The 16,017-nt window shown below is 53.7% G+C and overlaps 1 protein-coding gene across 1 annotated transcript in view; it reads left to right on the forward strand.

The window, feature by feature from the left end:
• The window catches only part of LOC119089677 (DNA topoisomerase 2-alpha), a 58,109-nt gene extending 56,596 nt beyond the window's left edge, over positions 1–1,513 (forward strand). Inside the window, exon 11 of the mRNA XM_037212472.1 lies at positions 815–1,513. Coding sequence (XP_037068367.1) covers positions 815–955 — 141 coding nt within the window. The 3' untranslated portion in view covers positions 956–1,513. The remainder of the gene's footprint in view (positions 1–814) is intronic.
• The last annotated feature ends 14,504 nt before the right edge of the window (positions 1,514–16,017 follow it).

A 16,017-nucleotide genomic window follows, 5' to 3' on the forward strand; every position in this document is an offset into this window, starting at 1 on the left:
CGCGGCGCGTCATCACGGGCCGATTATGTCTCCCCCACGCGGCTCACGGCGGCGGTAGCGCCCCGGCTCATCCGCTGTCCTCCCGCCGCTCGCGTATCGTGGCCTGCCTGGGGGGCGCGGGGGGGGGGAGTGGCGGCGCTGTTTGTGTGGTGCGGTGGTCGTTGGCCGGTGGGTGCGGTCGACGTTTGTGTATGTGTGTGCTCGGGGATGCCGCCGTTGTGTTTCTTCGGGAGTTCGGGATTTGTAAACAAGCTCTGTTGTGTTGTGCCGTCCTCTGTTTCTCCAAGGTTTCGAGTAAACCATCTGCTGCATTCGATATATACTTTGGGACATCCTACTGCTTTTTCTCCCAGGATGACCCCGGGTGACGGTATCGCAGTGGTTTCACTGCGCGTCGGAGACACCGAAAGTACGGCCTGCTGGCACCCGTCCGGCCATGCCGTGTCATGATTCTGTCCCACTACCGCGCCTGTCTGTGACGGTGCCGTGTCATGGTCGTGTCCCGTACCGTGCCTGTCTGTGACGGTGCCGTGTCTTGATCGTGTCTCGTACGGTGTCTGACTGTGACGGTGCCGTGTCATATCGTGTCCCGTATCGTGCCTGTCTGCGACGGTGTCGTGTCTTGATCGTGTCCTTGTCATGATCGTGTCTGGCCCCGTCCTTGCCTGTGACGGTGCTGGGTGGCCGCCCGCTGCACGAAGCGCGTTGCCCTCAGCCGGTATCGCGCGGTAATTGGCTCCCCGCAGCGCTGCGGTGCTCCCCTATCGGACGTCTGCGTCCCTGTGGCCCTCTGACGGGACCCGGTGCTTCCCAGGGCCGCGGAACGAAGAAGGCGGCTACCTCGCCCGGCTCCGACTCGGACGACTCCGTCGGCTACGTGCCGCTGGCCAAGCGTGCCGCCGGCCGCGCGCGCACCGCCAACTACAAGGTGGACCTCTCCAGCGACGAGGAGTGAGCCGGCCGACGGCCGGGGCGGGCGCCGCCCGCCGCACCGCAAAGGAAGCGGACCCTGACGGCTCAGCCGCGGAGGGGGAGGAGGGGCGGGGACGCCGTCTGCCGGACTGTGGAGCGTGGAGGACGCTGTCCGGCGGACTGAGAGAGGTGGGGACGCTGGAAGGACGCCCGTCCATGCGGCGCGGCGTGGGCGTAGTTTCTGCACGCCGACTGACATTGTACAAATGGTGACGTGAGCTGTGTCTGTGACGCGTGCGCACGCGTGTCGGCGACGGCCGCCGGGCCGGGCCGCGACGCGGTGCGAGACTGAGTGTTGTCTTCGCTGGCTGTACCGACCTGTGTTAGCGTCTGTCTGCGCGAGCGTTGCGCCAACCAGATCTTCTCGTAGCGTCGGCGGTCATCGATGTGTCGTTCCAAGATGCGCGGAAAGTTCCGATGATCCGATGATCGGCCTTTTCACCGACTGAAACATGCCAACGGCGGGACGCGTCGCGAGCCTGCGGTTGGCTCATGCGCGCCATTTCTGTGACCGGGGCCTGTTGGCAGGCACGGCTCCTTACATTCGACCCGGGCACAGTGCGTCTTAGTTGACTATTTTTGCTTTTGCTCGTTTACAGCTCTGAAGCGTTGCATCGCATCACATCTTCACGCTTATCACCGAATACATCTGGTGTCACTGGCGCCACTCGTACGCTGGGCTGTCGCCAATTCGAGCGAGACCACGGATGATACACGCTGTTGTCAACATCCGCTGTGCCCAAAATCCGTTTGATGGGGCCCGGTTCCTGTTAGGTCAAGTTTCACCATCACAGCCAATATACCGGCGGACTATGTGTCACATGTGCTTTGAAAATGAAATGAGCTAAAAGGGAGTGTTCGACATTTATACGGGGTTTTGAACTGAGGTAGCCATCGTGAAGACCTTTTGGTTCTCCTCACAGTCCTGCCCTTCTTAAGACCTAAGCCCCTCTAGTTTCTGAGCTACGCGCCCGCAAAAATTGGGAAAGGTATATCGGGGAGAGCATCGCAAAGTCACCTTCTCATTCATGAAGTCACAATACCGTCATTCAGACTCTGCCATTTCATAAGCTATGCGGAGATCAAGGCCAATACAAATATAATTGTCGGGGCGTTGACATATGACATTCGTTAGCGCGATTTCCAGATAAAACGGCCGCCAACTCTATCCATCCGTGTTGTGCAAAGCACGGTGACGTAATCAAACCATGACACAGTGAGGAGCATATCTTCTAAATGGAGAGTTGCGCTGCCAACAATAGTCTCTTCAGCCTCAAAAGTATACAAATAGTGATGGGTTAACTTATTTCATCACATCTGATGCTTGCCTCAATATCTTCAAAGGTGACTCATCCCTTAGGTAACATGTCCACTCACATTGGGTTAATTTTAGTCAAACCAGCTGACGAGAAAAGTAATGCGTAGAATGGTGACTCCCAATAAACCTAGTGACGGTAGCGTAGAGTTCAACAACTGAGTATGCGAGTGTTACGTCACTAAGCGTCGAAGGGTACGGGAGAGAGAAGGAAGAAGGAAGGAAAAGGGCTTGGAAGGAATAGAGAGGACATAGAGATCGAGGGAGAGAGGACACGCAGAGACCGACTGAGAGAGGACACAGAGACCGACTGAGAGAGGACACAGCCCGACGGAGAGAGGACACGCAGATACCGACGGAGAGAGGACACGCAGATACCGACGGAGAGAGGACACGCAGATACCGACGGAGAGAGGACACGCAGATACCGACGGAGAGAGGACACGCAGATACCGACGGAGAGAGGACACGCAGATACCGACGGAGAGAGGACACGCAGATACCGACGGAGAGAGGACACGCAGATACCGACGGAGAGAGGACACGCAGATACCGACGGAGAGAGGACACACCGAGACCGACTGAGAGAGGACACAGAGACCGACTGAGAGGGGACGCAAGGACCGACGGAGATAGGACACGCAGAGACCAACGGAGAGAGGACACGCAGAGACCAACGGAGAGAGGACGCGCAGAGACCGACTGAGAGGAGAGAGAGGGGGAGAGAGCCCTCACTGGTACCGGAAGGGCGTGCGCGTCGCGGACGGGCGTGCCTGGCGTGCCATACTGTCTGGCTGCGCCGGTAGCAGCGGCCGGTGGTGAATCAGAATCCCGCCGTCCAGCTTCACGTCCCTGCTCAGAGGCTCCGGTGAACAGGTACGGGCATGTCTGGAGCGTTGAATGCCTTAGAGTGGCCCTGGCTGGGTAAATGATGGTCTCGGTCCTTTGATATTTTATCAAAATCACACAAGGCGTCCAAAACCATAAAAGGGGTACGAACCTCTGGGTTTTTGGGACTCTGAGCTGGTCTTTGGCCCGTCCCTTTTTTGCTGCCAGGCTTCTCATGCGCGAATCCAGGCCGCGCCATGCCAGCAGGTGCCTCGCACCACCCAAAGCGGTCAACGTCCTTTGCTCGGCCGAGCAATACCCAGTAAGAGGGGGGGGGGGGGGGGGGCACTGCTTACCGAGCAGCGAGCCCCAGAGAGAAGGAAACAAAAGAACTCAAATGTAAAAAATGAACAAGTTCTTCTCTTAAAGCGAATGTTCCGCACTTAAAGATATTGGAACAAGCATCAAATATGTTGAAGTAAGCCAACTTATAACCATCGCTATGCTTTTAAGTGGAAAAGACTGCTCTAGACGGAACAATTCCTCTGTTCTGTAAAGATGCGCTCTAATACGTCATTGTTCGATTACGTCATTATTCCTTATACAACACTGACAGAGCGAATTGACGGCCGTTGTATCTGGAGATTGTGCTCACGAACAAGGGGTATGAACGACTCGACAGTTTTTTTTTCTCGGCCCTGATTGCCACATGGCTAATGAAAATCCCTCCCCAAAATAGTCTGCGATCTTCGCGGGGGTGTAGTTGAGAAGCTAGAGGCGTAAAGTTCTTAAGAAGGGCAGGGCTTGTGAGTTGCACCGAATGATCTTCAAAATGGCTTTTTTAGTTCTGAACCCGACGCAAATGTGGAGCACTCCCTTTAAACGCCGATCATAGGCAGAACGCGTTGCGTATCCAATCCTACAGGATGTCATGGGTTCACGTTTGCACTTAATATTGACTGACGTTTTCAGGAGCTTGTAGTCAAACAGATAGACGCGCGGAGCGCCAAAGTTTCTGTTTAGACTGTTCGCGCATTGGTCCGTGGTTCAGAAGCCCTCGGACGTCCACTGACTTACGGCAAGACTCCTGTAATCGACCCTCGGCGCTGACCTCAGGTGTGACCGTGTCAGGCGTGACCGATGCACGGGGCCGTATCCTCAAACTACCGCAAACTTTGGTTGCTGTTGTTGTTTATCGGAGTTTAGGGGCGCGCCGACTGCGGTGGTCATTTGGCGCCCATAACGAGTTTGGTTTTACCTATCTAGTGAGCCGCATAAATGGTCCCAAAGTTGATGTGTTTGAGAAACAAAAAGATCTGTTGAAATTCCAGAAATGGTGAGTTATCTCCTAGCATATCACGGAGGGTAAGGGGCAAGTCATGCTGTCCAAAATAGCGTTGGCGTTCTTTCGCGAGGCGCGGACAAGAAATAAGAATATGGCGAACGGTGAGGACGGCACCACATCGATGACAGATCGGTTTATCGGCTCCCTCCAACATATAGCCGTGGGTTGCGTATGTGTGCCCGATGCGCAATCTGCAGAGGATCACCTCCTCTCGCCGCATTTTCCGGGAACAAGAGAACCACTGACCTAGCTTAGGTTTTATCTCTCTGAGCTTATTACTATCCATCCGATCTCAACAACGCTGCCGCTTGTGCAGGAAGGTTTTTATTGCAGGGTAAAAGTCTCTGGCAGGAATAGAAAGAGAGTGAACACATGGAGCCAGCGCTGCTCGCCTGGCAGCCGCGTCAGCCAACTCGTTGCCCGCGATGCCGACATGACTAGGAACTCAACATAGCATGATTTTCTTTCCGGCCTCATCCAGTTGAGTCAAACGTATTAAAATGTCCTGTATAAGGGGACATGACGGATAAAAAGACTTCACACTCAGAACGCTGCTCAGAGAGTCCGTCAAAATGAGATGCAAGGGTTCGTCACCGACTTCAATGAAACATAGTGCCTTAATGATTGCTATAAGCTCTGATGTAAACACCGAAGCGTTTGGGGGCAATGAAAACGACCGGGTGACGCCACCGCTCACAAACGCACAGCCTACGCCATCAGAAGTTTTAGAGCCGTCCGTGTAAGTGTGTGTGTAACCCTCATATAACGCAATACGCTCAAACGTCCTGGACCTCATTATATCTGGCAGCGAGACACCTTTTTTCATTTCAGTCAGAGATGTGTCTGTGAAGGGTGAGATCAAATGCCAGGGAGGAGTGCACAGGTGACGTGATCGCTTCACCTTTCGAATGGGAATTTCGGTTTCCCGCAGTAAGGCTTGTATCCGGGAGCCAAAGGTCACTGCATGAGCCCGAGGTGCATTGCGAACAAACGGCACAGCAGGCCGCGGAAAGACTGCGTGATATGCGGGATGACACGGAAACTGTCGCAGCTTAAGTGCATAACGCATGCCAAGCATTCTCCTCCTCGCTGACAACGGCGGCTCGTGCGATTCTACCAAGAGGCTTTGGATAGGAGATGTACGGAACGCCCCTGTGATGGCACGTAAAGCAGTGTGATGGATGGTGTCAATGATCCGTTTCGTGGACTCACATGCGCTGTCATAAATAAAACATGCATAGTCCAGCTTAGAGCGTATGATTGCCCGATACAGCAGCAAAAGCGTGCTCCGATCTCCGCCATACGACGTGCGCGAAACACATTTTAATACGTTCAAATATTTAAAACAGCGTTCACGTAGCGTTTTAAGATGTGCCTTATATGTAAGTCGGCGGTCAAAGTGTACCCCAAGGTATCTAGCCACAGGCTCAGTTGGGATGCATTGTTCATACATACGGATAGAAAGGTCACCGCATTGCCGGCTACGATAAAAATGCATGGCTACAGTCTTGCTACGTGAAAACCTGAACCCGTTCATGGTACCCCACTTCTCAACGCGGTCAACAGCTAACAGGAGTTGGCGTTCCATCGATGGTGGTCTTGCCGCGCTAGTCCAAATGGTAAAATCATCAACAAAAAGCGCACGACCTACAGACTGCGGAAGCCCCATCCCGATGTCGTTGATCATAACGGCGAACAAAGCTACGCTGAGAACGCCGCCTTGGGGCACACCGTTAACTTGAACATGCCTCTCAGAGAGCACGCCTCCAACACGGACACGGAAAGAACGGTCAACTAGAAAGTTTTGAAGAAAGGTGCCCATATTGCCGCGTATACCATACCTATGTAGCTTGAGAAGCATGCCTTGACGCCATGTGGTGTCATAGGCGCCCTCTATGTCAAAGAACACTGCGCCTATGTGTCGGCTTGCTTTAAAGGCCATACGAATCGCAGTGTCAAGAACTAAAAGATTGTCAACTGTGTTGCGATGCTTTCTAAAGTCACACCGGGCGTTTGTAAAGACGCCGTGGTGTTCTAAAAACCAAGTTAAACGGACATTAACCATCTTTTCCATCAACTTAGAGAGCGATGAAGTGAGAGAAATAGGTCTATAGTGTATAGGATCCAGTCCACTTTACCCGGTTTCAAAATAGGAACGACTATAGCTTCTCGCCAAGAGGCTGGAAAGTCCCCACTGGCCCAAAGCGCATTAAATACCGCTAAAAGAGCACGGAGCACGCAAGGCGGCAAATGCTTGAGCATGTCGTTGTGTACAGTGTCCGGACCTTCTGACACGCTGCGAAGCTTGGCAATCGCCCATTCCAACTCGACCAGGGTGAATGGATCATTATAGGAGTGCGGCTTAATCGTTGAACAATCCACTGCGGATTGCTCACATTGCGCTCGGTGCCGCAAAAACTGTGGGTTAGTGTTGCCACCTTCGCTGCGGTAGGCCAGCGCCCGGGCAATCTCGTTCGCAACTTCCAACGGGCGCGTCACGGCCTGTCCGTTCACACATAGTACCGGAAGAGCCATGGGGGAAAACTGCCCAGATGTACGCTTAATTCGAGACCAAACCTGCGATGTTGGCGTGAAGCGGTTCAGCGTACTCACGTAAGCATGCCAGGAAGTACGCTTCGCCTCCCTTACGGTGCGCCGAGCAAAAGCTCTCGCCTTCTTAAAGGCTATGAGGTTTTCTATACTGCTCCTGGCGTCAAAGGCCCGAAATGCACGTTTACGCGCCCGGATGGCGCTCCGACACTCCTCCGTCCACCATGGAACAGGAGTACGTCGGGGAGCGCCAGACGTGCGTGAGATACAACTGTTGGCGCACTCTAAAAGTCTGTGGGTGAAATCCTCAGTAGAGAGTGCAGTCCTCACAGCCTCAGTTACGAACGATTCGTCGAGCCGAGTCTCAAATTCGCACCAGTCCGCTTTCTTAAAATTCCAGCGTTGTGGTCTAACACTCAACGCTCCACCTCTCTTAAACCGGACCCACACTGGGAAGTGGTCGCTTCTCATGGGGTCATCTCCGACACTCCACTCAAGGTGTTGGACAAGCTGGGGACTGGAGAGGCTTAAGTCTAGCGCGGATGTCTGACCGGACGGCATTGTAAAATGCGTACGAGTTCCTGTGTTTAAAATACATAGTGAAGCACCGTGGATAAAATTATCGCACAGCCTCCCACGAGCATTGGTGACGTCACACCCTCATGCGGTGTGATGCGCATTAAAATCGCCTAGAAGAAGAAGTGGTGGAGGCAGTTCAGCCAGCAGACATATAAGGTGCGCCAACGGAAAAGCGATGCCTGGTGGAAGGTAAAGCGAACAAACAGTGATGTGACGATGATTGAAATAAAACCGCACGGCCACAGCCTGAAGTGTGGACCGCAAGCTTAACCTCCTCGCTGGCACGCTATGGTGAACTGCCAGGAGGACGCCACCGTGAGCGATGCTATCGTTGCGAAACATCGCATATCCTTCCAAGGAGCAGAAATGTTCAGGGGCTAGCTTGGTCTCTTGCAGCGCCACGGCTGCAGGAGAGACCCTGCTGACGACAGCCTCGAGATCGAGGGCGTTCGCCCTTACTCCTCTACAGTTCCATTGTAAAAACGCCTGTAAAAGGGCGCATTAAAAAAGCGGTAAGATGTGAATGGCTAAAACAGGTCCAGGCTTAAAAGAACTCGGCTGCGCCAGTAATAAGCCCAGACGCCTCAGACCGAGAGCTACGGCTTAACTCCGGGGGGCCGTGCCCCACCCTAGGGCGAATTCTTGGGCTACCTCCGTCAGATGGAGAAGGGGGGCCGGCTGGGGCACGCTTTACGCCAGCGTACCCAGGTCCGGGGTGGAGGCGGGGGGGGGGGGGGGCATCGGTGGACCTCTACCGGGGACCAGCGGTGGCCTCTACCGGCCTCCGTGGCGATGGAGTACTGCTTCGGGGGACGGGCTTCTTGCCTGCCCCAGACATACGGTTCGCCGCCTTTGCCCGTTCTTGTTCGGCCAGGCGCGCCCGCGATGCCAAGCGGGCGCGCCTGTCCGCCTCGTGCCGCTCCAACGTTTCTATCGCCAGCCCACATGTGTTCGCTGATGGTGTCGGAGGTGACGAAGGCAGCGGAGCACACGAAGCGGAGGCGGACGAAGGTGGCGAAGAAGCCGACACGGAGGCCGGTGGAGCCCGCGGGCCACGGCCACGCCGGACCACCGTCCAGCCCTCCTCTCCGGCAGGAGACGGCGGTGCCGTGGGAGTCGGCAACAGGGAGGGTGTCGACCGGCCAGGAGGCGAAGAGGTTGCCAGCACCGTCTCCTTCGACCGCTCCAGCGAGGGAGGGGGAGCCAGGGCTGCCAGATTTGAGTCCAGTGCCTGGTTCGTCGACACAACCGAGAGACCAAACGACTTCAAGAGCGCTACAAACTGAGCAGCGGTCATTTGATCAGTGGAGGTCGGACGTGCGTTGGAGGTCTTAGCTTTTTCGGCGTACGATGTTCGTGGGTGGCTCTCCTCGTACAATGTTCTGGCCTCGCGAAAAGAGATGTTGCGTGTGGTTTTAATGGATATAATTTATTTTTCCTTCACGTACGCTGGGCACGTGCGGTCGTAAGTCGTGTGCGGAGCCTGGTCCTTGTCACAATTCACACAATGCACTCTCTCTGAGTCGCAAAGTTCCATTGCGTGTTCGGAGGAAGCTTATTTCCCACAGGCAGGCTTGTTGCGGCAGTACTGTTTGGTATGACCAAATCGCTGGCAGTTGAAGCATCGCATGGGGTTCGGGATGAAGAGGCGCACCTTGACACGTGCGTATCCCACACGTATCTCGGACGGTAAGTCAGGGCGACTGAACGTGAGTATGAGGTTGTTGGTGGGCACCAACTCTCCTCCCCTTCTGACGGGGATCCGTCGAACGGCGGTCGCTCCAAACTCCGAGAGCTCCTCCACGATCTCTTCCTCGTCAACGTCACGTAGATCAAAACAGTTCGCCACGCCCCTGGACGAATTTTTGGTGTTGTGTGGTGTCGCTGACATTGACACTGTTTTTTTCCAGTTTACCGGCCCCATCCCGAACACTGTACGAAAATTCAGTTGCTTGCATAGCCCGATTCGCCTCCAGATCACTAGCAAATTCAACTTCTATTTTTCCATCCCGGAGCTTGTCACATCTTATAATATTTCCAAATTTGTCGCAGCCATTTTTTCTCCGAAACGGTGAGAGGAACGCCAACCTAACCTCTTCACTGTGGAAGACGAGGATCCGTGGTCCGGGGATAGCAGAGTCTTTTCTGCATCCTTGGGTTATCGTGGTCCGACCCCCTTTCGGAGGACGGTTGTTTTTTGAGGTAGAAGATGCCATGCAGAAAGGGTTTTTCTTTCGGCACCGGGGCTCCCCACCCACCTCAGAGCCCAACTGGGGGACGGCCCAACACTCTCTCGGGAGGTGGTCACCGCCAGGGCTACCCCGGTGCTATACGGGGCGAACGACGCCTCCCACACGGCCAGGTGTAACCGGGGAGACCCCTCCCCGTCCTGACCGTGGTTCAGCGCCGCCGGCCCTTGACCCCTTAAGTCGCTGCGCGCGGCCAGGCGCCCCAAGCGGAAACCCGCAAGGAGCACCCAACCGCAACGCGAACGACAAGCCGCTAGACCCGTGTGGGGCCCCACGGGCCCCCCACGCCCCCGGATATCCTGGCCAAAAAGGAGTGTTGGGACGCGCCGTGACTGACCCGCACGACGCGCCCCTCAGCCACCAGGATCCGATCAACCCGGGGACGTGGGCGAGGGGGCACGGCGACCCCGATAAAACGAGGATGAGGAGTGGTGATAGGGCCGGATGCGGGAGTGCGGGTAATGTGGAGGGAGCGGGCGGGACAAGGAGCAGGAGCTCACGTACCGGCAGGGTCGCTACGCCCTGAGAGGAACAGCTTGCGCTGTCCACCCGTTACCGGAGCTGGGACCCGAGGGGGCGCTAGTCCCCCACACCGACCGAAGCCGGTGCCCCTGCGGGGACCGCAAACTTTGGAGAATAGACGGCGATGTCTATTAAATGGTGCAAAAATAGGTAGCGTATTCAAAGCCAGGTGTCGGAAGTACCGGAGATGTTTGGCTCTGTTAGGTTAGTTTTTTAAAGTCATCTTCATAATCACGGACAGCGCTCGTATCCAATCTCGCTCAACCCGCTTCGCGCGGGTGCTCGACTGGTGACTAGTACGAACGCAATAGAGTCCCTTGAAACGTTCCCCTTTTAACGACTGCGGTGAGCTGGCCAATTTGCCCTTCCCTTCCCCCTCCCCCCCCCCCAGTAGAAATATCTAACTCATTTCCGTCGCTCCTGGCCGCCGGCGCGCTCTGGCGAGCCTGGCGAGCTCGGCTGACAATGCGCTCAGCCGCCACAGAGTTCGATGTCGGCTGGACGGCGGCCGACCCACACCGAGCTCGGGTCACTTTACGCTCCGCCGCCGCAGAGTTCGGTGTCGGTCGGACGGCGGCCGACCCACACCGAGCTCGGGTCACTAAGCTCCGCCGCCGCATAGCTCGGTGTCGGCCGGACAGCGGCCGACCCACACCGAGCTCGGGTCACTAAGCTCCGCCACCGCATAGCTCGGTGTCGGTCGGACAGCGGCCGACCCACACCGAGCTCGGGTCACCCTGCGCTCCGCCACCGCATAGCTCGGTGTCGGCCGGCTGCCGTCCGACCCGGTCCCCGGAGTCGGCTCAGCCGTCGGTCGGCGGTGCCGCCGCAGTACAGCTCGTTCCAAAGCAGGATTGGCGTCGCACCGCCCGGCTGCGGGGTTCAAACCCGCTGGGATCCCCGCTCGGATCCGCCCGGATCCCCGCTGGGAAGCGGGGCTTTTGCGAAAACAAACTGCTTGATCGGAATGCGTTGCTAGTGCTGCGCCTCCCGGAACTTCTGTGAGCTCTTATTAAACTATCGGTCAAAGTGAGAGTGAGATGAAATCGGAGGGCTCTCGTGCGCCGTAATGATGCTCACGTTCCGTGTATTACACGCTGCTCGCATTGATCGTATCCCTCGTCCATTCTCATCGACGTTTTTTGGCAGCTGAAGTGTGGCGATGTCATGTCGAACGATGCTGAGAGAAAGGAAGTCTGCAGTTTTTTCTCCTTTCTGGCGTACGAGTCCGTGTCTGTAAGTGCGGATGGAACGCGTTCTGAAAATCAATGTTGCAGCGCATTTGCTGCTTGGTCGTTTTTATCAGGACATCGCCTGGACTTTGGAGAAATGAGTGCGAGCTCTAACGAAAAGACGTGCGTATCTAGCAGCAAACAGTAAGCGTACAGAAACATTTCAAGTAAGTGCACCCTTAACTGATGTCGAAAAAGCCTTAAGTTCAAAAGCAATAGAGCAAACTTTGTGATATAACATGGTTAGCACTTTGTGCATTTGACCGTCTTTAGTTACTTCGATCTGCGCCTACCTTTGTTGCAAACATACGATGGGTTGATATCATAATTGTACTAGTGATAGAAAATACGGTTCCTCAAGCCATTGCACTAGGAAAAAGCCTAGAACGGAATATATGGATATATATATATATATATATATATATATATATATATATGGTGTGTTGTGTGTGTGTGTGTGTGTGTGTGTGTGTTGTGGTGTGTGTGTGTGTGTGGTGTGTGTGTGTGTGTGTGTGTGTGTGTGTGTGTGTGTGTGGTGTGTGTGTGTGTGGTGTGTGTGTGTGGTGTGTGTGTGTGTGTGTGTGTGTGTGTGTGGTGTGTGTTGTGGTGTGTGTGTGTGTGTGTGTGTGGTGTGTGTGTGTGTGTGTGTGTGTGTGTGTGTGTGTGTGTGTGTGTGTGTCGGTGTGTGTGTGTGTGTGTGTGTGTGTGTGTGTGTGTGTGTGTGTGTGTGTGTGTGGTGTGTGTGTGTGTGTGTGTGTGTGTGTGTGGTGTGTGTGTGTGTGTGTGTGTGTGTGTGTGTGTGTGTGTGTGTGTGTGTGTGTGTGTGTGTGTGTGTGTGTGTGTGTGTGTTGTGTGTGTGGGTGTGTGTGTGTGTGTGTGTGTGTGTGTGTGTGTGTGTGGTGTGTGTGTGTGTGTGTGTGTGTGTGGTGTGTGTGTGTGTGTGTGTGTGTGTGTGTGTGTGTGTGTAGTGTTGTGTGTGTGTGTGTGTGTGTGTGTGTGTGTGTGTGTGTGTGTGTGTGTGTGTGTGTGTGTGTGTGTGTGTGTGTGTGTGTGTGGTGTGTGTGTGTGTGTGTGTGTGTGTGTGTGTGTGTGTGTGTGTGTGTGTGTGTGTGGTGTGTGGTGTGTGTGTGTTGTGTGTGTGTGTGTGTGTGTGTGTGTGTGTGTGTGTGTGTGTGTGTGTGTGTGTGTGTGTGTGTGTGTGTGTGTACCTATAATATAACTTTGGTACCTTTGGCATTCCCGGCCAATTTAAAATTTACATTGACATGGTTACCACAGGGTTATTCTAGGGTTACTATATCTCCTGAACACTGCCTTCGAAAAAAGAACCACGTTCGTTCACGTTCGGCACGTTCGGGTAGGTTCGGCCGTCTTCAGCTGACTCACGCGACAGCAAGATTAATGATTGCATCTCGTGAATTGTGAGGTGAAATGAGAGCACGCGCCGTACCTCCGTCTAAAACGATTTTGTAGCGTATTAGCATATGAAATATAAAAAACCTGGGTGTCACATAGTCCTTCATCCAAACTCATGAAAGACCGAATTTCACATGGCACCATGTGACGAATCACTTAAAACTGCAGCCAAAATAAGGCAGGGACCGTCTGCCAATGATCCCGCCCCATTCATACCCGTTTGCGAAAGGCAGGTTATCACACAGACTGCCGAGGGCGTGGTAACAGTTAGCAAAGCAATACTATAAACTGCTGGGACGGCGTTACTCAAGGCCTGGGCGAACGTTTCCATTTGATACAGCACGCAGGTACAGTGCTACACAGCCTTGCAAGCCGATGCGACACAGCTCTGCGGGAACGAAGACGGACCGTAGCAATTCATTCAAGACATGTAACTGCAGCTGTCATACACCTTCTTTCCGATTCGAAATACAAAAAAACTTCCATATGCTGCTCTCCAAATGCCCACCGCTGCTGTGGTTTTGCCTCGCATCCAGACGTTCCACGAACACCGTCTTGATGGCATCTGCCAGCGCCAGAGACGCTTTATTTCAGCTGTTACTGATGAACGCTTTTGCGATGCATTTGTCGCACTCTGCAGATCTTCCAACACGCATCCCGAGAAAATAATGTGCCTGTTATTTTCCCGTAATGGCGTACTTCACTTAAATATAGTCGCTGTCTTCTCGCTACACCCATTTAAAACCATTCTACACTCAATCTGCGGAGCTCTTTTCACGCAAAGGGCTGCAGTGATGTGTTCTGTTGTCACTGCGGCTCAGTTCTGCCCGCAACGAATGAATAAACGCACGTTCAATGCACTGTCGCTGGTCGCTGGGTTACATACAGGGTTGTGTGCTCACGCCGCTTTGCGTGAAGTACTCGGCTGCGGTGACTGCAGGATTGATAAATGACATTCCCATCGACCTTCACTGCATACGGATGGACGTAGTGCGTCGGCTGGATAATTGGCCAATGGTTAGACCAAAATGAAAACGGCACCATTAATATTTTCGCAACCCAAGGTTTAACCACCACCATAGCCCGCGCGTGAAGCAATTCAACTTTCCCATCCAATTTAGAATGTTCTGGAGACGACCAAATATTTGCGGAGTGTCCACACGGAATGTCTGCCAAACGAGCTGCCATCTATTGACAAGTTTTCAGATCACAAGCACGGATCGCGGCGTGCCGTTATAAAACTATGACCATGGCCACCACCATGATGATGATCATCATTATCATGTATTGATTATAAATCCTTCTATCGTTTCATGGCTCAAGGTTTAATTCGAGCCAATGGGCTGCATATCACGCGATAAAAACGATGATGCAGCCATGATGAAAACCAAGAGCGTAAGAAAAGTGCACGGAGGTAAACATGACCTTCGACGTCACCTGCGTCAAGTCTCGTCAAGTCTCATGTCTCAAGTCCCATGTCAAGTCAAATCTCACGTGCGTCAAGTCGCGACATGAACACAGCACTGCTCCGAGGGGGGGAGGGGGGCACGACGGCTGGCGGCAGGCGGTTCCAGGACAAATTGTCAGTTTGGAATGCCTTGGGCGACATGGACATTCAGAAAAAGGACAGCTTCATCGAGCCGGCCACCGATGGCCGCGAACATTCCACGCCAGTAAAAACACCATCCTCTCATTTTGACAGCTCCAACTTCACGTTACCTCCCCGCTGTCCATGAAGATGCTGGAAGATACTTTCGACCGTATCCTATCCTAGGAGAAGTATATCCAAACTAGTCAAAAAGTGCGATCCCATTCCGCTTTGTCTTCATTGATATCGGATCCGCCAACAATTCACAACCGCAAGCTTCTTAAAGGAGCCCAAGTCCCCCTCCCCTCCTATCTCGCATTGTCTCTCAGTCCGCGGCATCGCCGCTGCCTGCTATCTCAGTCTCGGTCTTGGAGTCGCCAGGCTGGCGCGGCATGAGATGCCTTGTTGCGGTGCCGTTGGCGTCTTCAGGGCCTAAATAAACGTTACCGTCCCGATAGCGTCCGGTCGCTGCCCATGCCTCTCACCGTTGGCGTCTTCAGGGCCTAAATAACCGTTACCGTCCCGTTAGCGTCCGGTCGCTGCCCATGCCTCTCACCGTTGGCGTCTTCAGGGCCTAAATAACCGTTACCGTCCCGTTAGCGTCCGGTCGCTACCCATGCCTCTCACCGTTGTTCGTCAGCGCTTCACAAAGTCGGCGGTGGCCGTCGCATTAGGACTGTTCGCTCGCCTGCCCAGGGAAAGACTGTGAAGGACAGATTGGTGCATGGGGCGCTGCACTGCACGGCCTCACCCTGGAGCCACCTGGCGCCTAGCGTTGTGGCTTCTCGGAGTAGTGCTGTGCTGGGAGTGGAGTCGTGCATGTCTAGACCTTTATACTACTGCGACACGGAGGATAGTGTTTGCTAATGATCATGACATTACGACATTGGCTGTTTTTTTATTATTGTCACACTTTTGTTTTTATCATACAACATCGAGCCCATTGGCTCGAATCAAACATGAAGTCAGATATTCGTAACTGATGCATGATAACGATGGTCGGAATGATGACAGCCACGGTCAAGAGTTCTGCTATAGCAAGCTGCGATCACACGGTGTAATTTGAAAACCCGTTGACAGGCGGCAGCAGAATCGGTCAAATTTCTTGTGGAAGGCTGTGAATGGTTGCTTGTGTGTGGAAGGCCACTGCACATCTCAAGGCTTTAAAAGATTGGAAATCATGAACTGTTTTTTTTAAATTTGGTCAAAGCCTGTCATTTTAACATAAATGATTTTGCATGCGATGCTGGTACTTTGAAGCCAGCTGAAAGGTTGCAGGAACGAAGTAATTTTGTAATCATCAGGTACAGACCGATTTTTGTGTGATTCACAAGTGTAACACAAAAACACAACCCTTGGACATTTCGAGTTTCAGTTCAAGAATATTCCAGCAATGCTATTGCAAAGCAATGACGAAAACC

Source organism: Pollicipes pollicipes, unplaced genomic scaffold (genome assembly GCF_011947565.3).
Source record: "Pollicipes pollicipes isolate AB1234 unplaced genomic scaffold, Ppol_2.1 Scaffold_3087;HRSCAF=3621_pilon_pilon_pilon, whole genome shotgun sequence".
Lineage (NCBI taxonomy): Eukaryota > Metazoa > Arthropoda > Thecostraca > Pollicipedomorpha > Pollicipedidae > Pollicipes > Pollicipes pollicipes.